We start from the raw sequence: 10,634 nt of genomic DNA, 5'->3' as shown, positions 1-10,634 counted from the left end.
GTCATTTTGATGATGCTACACAAAGACTTGCTACGACTTGTAACCCCCTCTCTCTCGCTCTTGATGGCAAAGATCTTTTCAACCAGTCATATCGACTTTTCGCTGGCAAAGCTCTCAACCGGTGCACAACTCTAATGCTAGGTAAAGAAAATGAAGTTCTGGCTCCTTGTATTACTAAGTCAAACATTATCACTGCCAGCGTAAAGATCCCTTATGGAGATGACATCAAGATGTGCATCCTGCAATCAGGAATTGTCCAACTATTTTGATATCCACAAGCCAGAGAGCAGAGGAGGAGGAAAATCTGAGGTCCCTGATCATCTGTCAATGTACACCAACCAGAGACCCTGATTTCAACTCAACTTAGGAAAGAAACACAAAAATGCATAAAGCATACTACGTGTTTCAAAGGATAAATTCACACAGATCGTTTTCAGCTTATTCTCTGTAGTTTCATTGTAATTGCAAACAGGCCCCTGGATTAAACCTTTTTGACTCTTTCACCCAGTGTGAAATTTGTAAGGCATAGCTCATGATGTACTGTCAATGTACACCAACCAGAGACCTCGATTTCAAGTAAACTTCTACTTGCACACACTCTATATATATATCCTTGCATGCAAACCTTCCTTCACGATATCACTGTTGCATTCTTCTGCTAAAATGTTCACCAAATCCCCCTCTTTCTTACTAATTCTCCATTTTCTTCTAATCTCACTGAATGCAATAATAATGCTCTCCTCTGCAACTGATACAATCTTCCAAGGCCAATCCATATCTGGAAACCAAACCATAGTCTCCAAAGGAGGCATCTTTGAACTTGGCTTCTTCACCCCAGGCAAATCCAACAACTACTACATTGGCATCTGGTACAAAATATCGCCTGAAGTAACCATCTGGACAGCAAATAGGGCAGCTCCAGTACCCGACCCGACAACTTCCAAGCTGAAGGTAACCAAGACTGGCAATCTGATCCTCTACAACTCCAAAATCCGAGTTTGGTCATCCAACTCAAGTTCATATTTATCATCATCCACCAACATTAACGTCGCAATACTCCTTGATACCGGGAATTTTGTTCTCAGAGATCAAACAAACTCATCTGCTATACTCTGGCAAAGCTTCGATCACATAACTGACACCTGGGTACCTCATGGATGGATCGGAATGAATAAAGTCACTGGTGAGTACAATGCTATTACTTCATGGAAAAACACTGAGGACCCAGCTCCAGGGCCTTTTATGGATACTATAGACCCCAGTGGCCTTAACCAGTTTATTTTCTTGTGGAACAATTCGAAGAGTTATTGGACTAGTGGAATCTGGAATGGAGAAACCTTCAGCTCAATCACTGGAATGGGTGCGGACCATCTTTACACTGCCAAGTTTGTCGATGATGATAAGCGCAAGTATTTCACTCTTAATCTCACTGATGAGCGATATTTGGCACGGAATGTGATGCACTCTTCTGGTCAAATTCAGTACTGGATGTGGTTTGATGATGCTAAAGGTTGGGAGCTGTTTTGGGAGCAGCCAGTTTCTCCTTGTGATGTGTATTCTGTTTGCGGTGCCTATGGTATTTGTGAGCAATCGCGTAAACCCCCTTGCACCTGTCCACATGGTTTCACACCGACTTCCGTCAGAGATTGGGAGTTTGATGGCTGGAGTTCAGGGTGCAAGAGGAACACCCAGTTGAAGTGCGGTTACAAGAATTCGACTTCCGGAGAAAAAGATGGGTTTCTGCCAATACCCAGTGTGCATTTACCTGCAGACTCAAAACAGCAGCTGGGAGGAAAAGGTGCTGAAGAATGTGAATTGGCTTGTTTGAAGAGTTGCTCATGTACTGCTTATGCTTATGAGCGTGGGTGTTCAATTTGGAGCGGAGACATTCGAAATCTTCAAAGTCTTTCTGAAGGTGACAATAGGGCTGGTACTCTTTACCTGAGGCTTGCAGCTTCTGACCTGCCAAAGAAAACTGGTGAAATGAAATCAATAAGAAGGATTGCTGTAAGTGCAGCAATAGCAATAGTATTGTCAGCTATTATTGCATTGACCTTGATATTCGTCAGAAAAAGGCATGGAGCATCAAAATCCCCCGAGGGTCCTTTGGTTTCATATAGTTACAGTGACTTGCAGCGCATAACGAAGAAGTTCACTGAAAAGCTTGGCGGTGGAGGTTTTGGTTTGGTCTTCAAAGGACTTCTATCTGATTCAGATTTTGTAGCTGTGAAAAGACTTGAAGGGGTTCGACAAGGAGAGAAGGAGTTCCGAAATGAGTTGGGAACGTTGGGAAGAATTCAGCATGTTAATCTAGTCCGTCTTCGTGGCTTCTGCTGTGAAGGAACCAAAAAGATGCTGGTCTATGATTACATGCCAAAAGGGTCTCTAGACAACCACCTCTTTCGAAAACAATCCACGACTTTAGATTGGAAGACAAGATACCAGATCATACTAGGAACTGCGAGGGGATTAGCGTATCTCCATGAAGAGTGTAGAGAATGCATTATCCACTGTGATATAAAGCCTGAGAACATACTCTTAGAATCTGAGTTTTGTCCGAGGTTATCAGATTTTGGCATGGCAAAGCTCCTTGGCCATGATTTTAGCCGAGTACTAACAACAATGAGGGGAACCATAGGCTATCTAGCACCAGAATGGATCGAAGGGCTACCAATAACACCTAAAGCTGATGTCTATAGCTATGGTATGATGCTATTTGAGATAGTATCTGGTAGAAGAAATTCAAAATTGGCTGAAGAAGGGAACATCAGGTATTTTCCCGTTCAAGCTGCCAGGAAAGTCATCACAGGGGAAGTTCTTAGCCTGCTAGATGAGGATTTGAATGGTTCTGCTGATGCGTTGGAGCTGAATAGAGTATGTAGAGTTGCGTGCTGGTGCATTCAAGAGTTTGAGGCTGATAGGCCATCGATGGCTGAAGTTGTCAAAATCTTGGAAGGGGTTTTAGATCTGAAGATGCCTCCGTTTCCTACGGCCATCGATGGCTGAAGTTGTCAAAATCTTGGAAGGGGTTTTAGATCTGAAGATGCCTCCGTTTCCTACAATTCTTCAACGTCTTGCTGAGGAGGTTTCCACGGTCAGTTACTATGAGTAGTCACTTGAGATATGCTTTCTTGCGTTGAAAAGGGTCTCATTAGTGCTAAGGTAGATATCTATTTTTCATGTTAGTAGTTGGAAATTAGAAATATATGTTGAGTTTATGTTTTTAAGCAGCCTCCAATATGCCCTATATCTGAATTAAGGTGCAGACAAGGAAAGGCAGAATTGCGTATGGTTGTTTTCTTCTTTAGGAAACCTATATCTGAATTAAGGTGCAGACAAGGAAAGGCAGAATTGCGTATGGTTGTTTTCTTCTTTAGGAAATGATTTGTTGGTTATAACTATATAAATATTTTGAATGAGTCTTCTCTTGGTTCTTGCTCCATGGTCGAATTCTAATTACTTATATTTCTATTGGGATGATGTGCTTCTCCTTTTCCTCTCATCTTATGTTCCTATAAGTAGAACTCACTATTAGCCTTGAAGGATCCAAATTCTAAATATCAATTTCAGTCTTTATGCAGCTAAGGTACATGTGATAGCATTTAGCATGTAACCATCAAACAAAAACTTTGTATTTCAATGAACAACCTCAATGGAAAATTTTAGGCTGAAGTATGATACGTCAAACTATGCTAAAATAGATTTATTCAGCATCCATTGCTTTCCCTCTTCGGATATTTACTTGCGTGAGGCTTAAATTTTTCTTCATTGTCACGTTTTAGTTCTTTACATGTACGTACAATTACAGCTCTATTACCAAATACCAAGCACATTATTTCTTCTCAAGTAATTTACATAGCTCACAACTGTAGCTTAGAATCATAGTCGTCTAGTAATGGTTTCCACTGCTGGAAAGCCTAAGGGTAATTAAATAGATCGAAAGTATCAATGATGCTGTAATAACAAAAACCAAGTACTTTCCTTGCTTTCAAGCACTTGTTTTAAACAAAGGATGTAAATTTGAACTAATACTAGGACTTTTCACAACCCCCTCCAGCGCTCCTCAACATTTACCACCTGACCTAGGCCCCAAAGGTCATTACCACGTTTAATCTAATATGACCTAGCCAAACAGCTGGGGTTTCACTCCTCAAATTGTTGTTGGAAATTCCCAAGATTTGTGGTTATTTCAAAGATGAAACACCTATATGGTTCTAAAATTTCGCAAAACATTGTTTTGTTCATTGCTAGTTTCTTCCGCTTAAGTTCTGCAGTTTAGTGAAGTCTCCAAGTGACTGGTAGCTTGATGACGATAGCCATTGACACCATGTAAACTTTGCTTTTCAAATCTGTGGACTTACGTGCAAGCTAGCACTTAACTTCTAATAGCATCAAACGCTACTCTTTTCTATGAAATGCCAATGGCTGACATTTGTCTGTGTCCTGTTTATTCCTATGTATCTTATCGATCTGGATTAATAATGGCTTCATGATGATGTCTCTGGTGTTAATTTTTAATAATTAGTCCTTGACAGTCTCTACCTCGCTTTGTTACGTCAAGGACAGCACTTAGTCACTCGTTAGGCACAAAAACTTGTTTATTCTGATTGCTTACAAGATGATGGAGCTTCTATTAGCAGAATTTACTTAAGAATAAAAACCGTATTAAAAAACAACATATCAAGAGCTACTTTACCAAATAAACTATATATTATGAAATTATAGACTAACAATGTATATCAACTAACATAATTCTCAACACGACAAGTAACGTCAAAAATTAGGATCACAAACAACCTAATCTACAAAATCAGTTGGCAAACCTAAGATTAGATTAAAGGTCTTAAAGGTAAATTTAATGCAAAAAATACCAAAGAGAATGATATCGAAATTATCAGAATAACGTTTGAGTGAGTAATATCATCGAGCATGTTGTAGGCGGCTTACCCAAATTTTGCCAAGCATCCCATCTAGCATAGCTAACCTCACCCGTCTAACTGTACTTTACTTGTACAATAACGAACTCACTGGCAGCATTCCACCGAGCATAGGCAATCTCCTTTCTCTTACTAACCTTGTACTTGCTAATAACCAATTATCAGGAAGCATAACCGCATTCAATCGGCAGGCTTTCTGAACTAAGAACACTTGATCTGTTTGGTAACAACCCGTCCGAAGTAGTACCATCTGTTGTGCGCGGCGCGGAAGCGGGACAACCAAACGGGCGTGCTTCGAGAACCAAATCAAACAAACGTCAAGATAAAAGCCAAACAAATCAAAACAACGGCATAAATCCAAATACAATAGTTTTACGTGGTTCGGCAAATTGCCTACGTCCACGGGGCAAGAAAGGAGATGGGGTTTTCACTAATAGAGAAAGAGTACAAACTGATATTACAAATCACTCGAAAGAACAAACTAATCTTACCAACAAACTCTTAATCTCTCCAAAAAAAACCCTCAAACAATTGCTCAGAAAAACTCTCCTTTTTTCTGTGCTCCAAATATCCCCAACCAATCTCCAATCAAAGCCAAAAAAACCCTAATTCGTATGTTGGTATTTATAGCAAATACCAAACCCAAACTGAACAGGAACCTCAAACTGGGCCTGACCCGCTTGGCGGTCGACCGCCAAAAGCCCGCGGTCGACCGCGATCAAACGACAGAGCCACAAATCGCCTACAGGGTCTCGCGGTCGACTGTTACGGTTGACCGTGCCAAGTCCAGGATCACATCCTAGGTCCGTGCACGATCACGGTCGACCGGCCTTGCGCCGCGGTCGACCGCGTAGCACCCAAAACGACTCATGCGCCTCCAAACTTGTTCTGATCCAAATTTCTCGCCGATTCTATAATTCTCCACCTCGGCGAAGTTTCTTCCAAAACTGAGCCGACACCAACCAAGCCAAATGTCTCACTTGTTGCATCCAGTACGCCATGGCAACAGACTCATGACAACGGACTCCATCCACACAAGTCGAGACCCAAATGGGAGTGCGAACACTCACCCAAACGTCGATGTCTACTCACCAAATCGGTTGCATCAAAACTGACTGCCTACGTATCCTCTTGCCCAAGAAATCAAGCCTTCACGTAGTTCACCCAAACGGCCTCCAAAGGCCTCAATCCACTAGAAGAGTTCGCAACTCTTCTCCAACATCACGATCAAGTCTACGGCTGATAGCACCTCCAATGGTTCCAAACTGAAATAATCCAAACATCTACACCTGAGATGAACCAATAACCATGTCTAAACTATGCCTATCAGCTGCACTCAAATCAACCAACACGTCATCTGCATCCGAAATCAAATGCCTCACACACTGTGTCACCTCAGCTGAAGTCCCAAATAATGCAGAATGACCTGGAGTATGTGGAATAATATCCACCCAATGTGGAGTAGCATCACCCTCCACCCGCTGCGATATCCAAACGATCTGATCAACACTCTCCACCTGTCGAAAGTCAAAAGTGACATTGTTTGTGAAAAATTTTGAAGTAAAAGAAATGAAGGAAAATTGACTTTGTATTCCTTTAATCTCAGTTATAATTTGGATTCCGATTACAAAAGAGAGGAGAATGAATTTGATTCTCCCCTTTGTTTAATTCTGGGTTCTTCACGGTGGCGATGGAGTGCCTCCCTCGAATGCTCGCGTCGAGTTTGCTCTCCGTTGACGATCCGAACGTCTTGATTCACTAAAACGTGGTCTTCTCCTCACGATTTGACGTTGTGGAGGACTTGCAAAGCAAGTTTGAAACTCTGGATGAGTTGATAACTCAGATCGAGTTTAGAAACTCAGAACGAGTTTAAACTCTGTAACAGAGTTGATTTGAACCGAAAATCAGTTAATAAGCCAGGGATGAAAGCTCCAAGGAATGCTCTAGGGATTGAGCGAAGACCCCCCTTTTTTGATATCCAGATCCAAGAAATCCCCAAGATCCGAAGATGATCTGCTCAAGAGGTTGCCGATCTCTCCTTTTGCGATCTGTTTTTGATGCAAAAAGCCGATCCCTTAACTCAATTGAGTTTCTGGTATTTATAGGGGATTAAGGGTGGTAACTACCCCCTTAATCTGCTCCTAAGTGGGGGCGGAAATCCCTCAAATCGTGGGATAAACGGTTGTCAAGCCGTTCAACTTGTGTTTGAACAAGTCAAATGCCTAACTTGGCGTTCTGGACCTTAACTCTGCGCCTAAGGCTTGAGGCGCAGAGTTAAATCTCTGCTAGAGATTTGAAACGTAGAGGCCGCATGCGTTCTGGAAATTAGGGACGCACAGGCCGCTTGTGTGTTGAATCCAAACTCTGTGTCTTGAGTTTGAGACGCAGGATTGAGTATTTGAAGAACGCACAGTCTGTGTGCGTTTCGTGTTTTAACTCTGCGTTGCAGAGTTGAATGTCTGCTGGAGAACGCACAGTCCGTGTGCGTTTTGTGTTTGGGAAACGCAGAGGTGGGTTCTGCATGGACTCTGGAATGTAGCCACGGCCTCTGCGTTTCGAGTTTGGAACGCAGCCACGACCTCTGCGTTTTGAGTTTGGAACGCAGCCACGACTTCTGTGTTTTGAATCTGGAACGCAGCCACGACCTCTGCGTTTTGAATCTGGAACGCAGCCACGACCTCTGCGTTTTGAATCTCAACGCAGCCACGACCTCTGCGTTTTGAATCTGGAACGCAGCCACGACCTCTGCGTTTTGAATCTCAAATGAGATCACGACCTCTGCGTTTTGAGTTTAGAACGCGGGCATGACCTCTGCGTTTTGAATCTTGGATGCAGAGGTGAGCCTTAGGTGGGCTCGGCGAACTTCATGCTAAGTCCAATGTTCAGGCGAAGTGCAGTCTCACAGACGGACTTTAGAACATAACTTGCTGCGAAGAACAGGTCATAACTTTCAAACCGTAAGTCGGAATGGGACGAATTATATATGAAAATCGGCTATCTCAACGAGACGGAGCCGACCAAACCGACCCCATAGGGTTCGGTTTGCTCTGTCAGTTTTGCCAAATTCCTTACGGTTTAAGAGATATCTGCGTTTTAATATGAAGAGACCGTCAATTTGTAGTCTCTTTCGCTAGAGCGTTGCAAAGATCGTCACCTTGTAACCTTCGTCTTGGCTCCTTGCAAATATGAGAGTCATCAGATTATAACTCCCGATGTTAATTGTGAAGGCTGTTGAATTAGAGCTTTCATTAGTTGTTGTGAAGGTCGTCAGATTGTAACCTTCTACGTGAAAGTCTTCAAATTGTAGCCTTTTGGAAGTCGTCAGATTGTAACTTCCATCATCGGTGTTTGATGGGAATAAGCTATCTGTAGTGATTTTTAGACAGCCTACAGACATACCTGCTCAGAACGAAATCAGAAGCTCCCAAACGATAATCAAATGAGCCTCCGAATCCCAAACGTGCAATCAGATTAAATCTCACATCCTTGATGTGACCAAATGCTGGGTAGCCAAACATCTGACGCAACCCAAAATCTGAAGCAGCTCCACCAGATCCCATATCTCTACATACAGCAGTCGACAACCTATACATGAGACGGTCCAAACATGTCGTAGCCCGCACACCAATGTCAATGCTAGACATCAAATGCCTATCCTCCTCCAGAAAGGAACAGCTCCCCAAATCTGTCATCTCATCACATCGCCTCAAAGTTTCCTCTCCAATGAAGTGTCTCAAATTGCCATGAGCTCAGCACAAATACAGTAGGTCCCTCTTGTACCTCTCTACAACCAGAATGAAGCACCTTCACCTTACTGCCAATATACTTCTTCAACTGTTGTTGGCTACTAGGACTTCAAAACCAACGGGTCTTGGTTGCAACCCACAAATGCCTAGTACAATCCCCAACAAAGAAAACCAAAATACCAATTACCTTCTAATGATGCCTCCTTGGAAGGCCCCCGAATACCTAAATGAACACCAAATAGAAGACCCCTCAATCATCAAATAGAAGTGACAAACTCCACCTCGGTCTCCTTGCTCATACCAACGTGCTCAAAGGACTTCAATATGCAGGTCAAGGGCACTTCTCAATAATCCAATGCACCGTATCAACAAACAAATAACCCAACCTCAAATCCTTCTATCTCGGCCAATTATCTCAAAGCACCAACAAATGAAAAATAGATCCAAACTGATAAAGGAGAGAATTTTACCTCCAATTGAAACCCTAACAAGAGTCTCCAAAGCGATCTCACCCCGCACGACGGCAACGAGATCCACAAATAGGAAAAATCTCACCTTTTATCTCCAAACGAAGCCCTCGAAGAGCCTCCAAAGCGATCTACTCCTCCAAATAGCCCAAGCGCCAACAAACCAATGCGGAAACAAACGAAGAATAGATCCAAAACTAAGAAAAAAAAAAGAAGCTTTACCAAAAAGATCCCACATTTCTCACCAACTGAAACCCTAGACGAGCTTCCCAAATCGATCTACTCCTCCAACCAAGACAAAACCCTAGATCTGTAATCTGGAGCTCTGATACCAATTGTTGTGCGCGGCGCGGAAGCGGGACAACCAAACAGGCGTGCTTCGAGAACCAAATCAAACAAACGTCGAGATAAAGGCCAAAAAATCAAAACAATGGCACAAATCCAAACACAATAGTTTTATGTGGTTTAACAAATTGCCTACGTCCACGGGGAAAGAAAGAGTACAAACTGAGATTACAAATCACTTGAAGGAACAAACTAATCTTACCAACAAGCTCTTAATCTCTCCAAACAAAACCCTCAAACAATTGCTCAGAAAAACTCTCCTTTTTCTGTGCTCCAAATATCCCCAACCAATCTCCAATCAAAGCCAAAGAAACCCTAATTCGTATGTTGGTATTTATAGCAAACACCAAACCCAAACTGAACAGGAACCTCAAACTGGGCCTGACCCGCTTGGCGGTCGACCGCCAAAAGCCCGCGGTCGACCGCGATCAAACGACAGAGCCACAAATCGCCTACAGGGTCTCGCGGTCGACCGTGGTGGTCGACCGCGCCATGTCCAGGATCACATCCTGGGTCCATGCACGATCACGGTCGACCGGCCTTGCGCCGCGGTCGACCGCGCAGCACCCAAAACGACTCATGTGCCTTCAAACCTGTTCTGATCCAAATTTCTCGCCGATTCTATACCATCTTCACTGTGGAATCTCTCTCCTCTTTCCCAGCTATCTATGTCATTTAACTATCACCTATCTGGCTCACTTCCACCTAACATAGGCCAAGCTATTCCTCTGCTTGAAGTATTTTAGTGGCATGCTACTGAATTCCGTCGCCAACCTTTCCACCAATCTTCAGCATCTTGATATGGATAATAACTACATCTCTGGAAAAATATCTTCTGACATCGGAAACCTCGTAAACCTTATGGTACTTAATATGGATGGAAACTAGCTTTATGGCTCTAATCCTTCAAGCATTGGGATGCTTCGGAAGTTGAATCTATTGGCTTTGGGCAATAACAGGCTATCTGGAGAGATACCATCTAGCATCAGCAACCTTACTCAATTGAATAAACTTTATCTAGATTCCAATGAACTAAGGCCCCGTTTGGATAATGGAAGTATTAGAAATAAGAAATATGTTATAGAAGTAACTTTCAAAACTATAAAGTAGGAAGTAGTGGAAATAGCACTTTTTTTGTT

The 10,634-nt window shown here is 42.7% G+C and overlaps 1 protein-coding gene across 1 annotated transcript; it reads left to right on the top strand.

Moving 5' to 3' along the window:
• Positions 619 to 3,006, top strand: LOC109838482 (G-type lectin S-receptor-like serine/threonine-protein kinase At2g19130). Its single transcript, XM_020406924.1, has one exon. It carries the CDS (start codon positions 664 to 666, stop codon positions 3,004 to 3,006), a length of 2,343 nt encoding a protein of 780 aa, XP_020262513.1. The 5' UTR covers positions 619 to 663.

This window comes from Asparagus officinalis, chromosome 4 (assembly GCF_001876935.1).
Source record: "Asparagus officinalis chromosome 4, Aspof.V1, whole genome shotgun sequence".
Classification (NCBI taxonomy): domain Eukaryota; kingdom Viridiplantae; phylum Streptophyta; class Magnoliopsida; order Asparagales; family Asparagaceae; genus Asparagus; species Asparagus officinalis.
The sequence above is the reverse complement of the archived record's forward strand: the minus strand, read 5'-3'. Positions and strand labels throughout refer to the sequence as shown.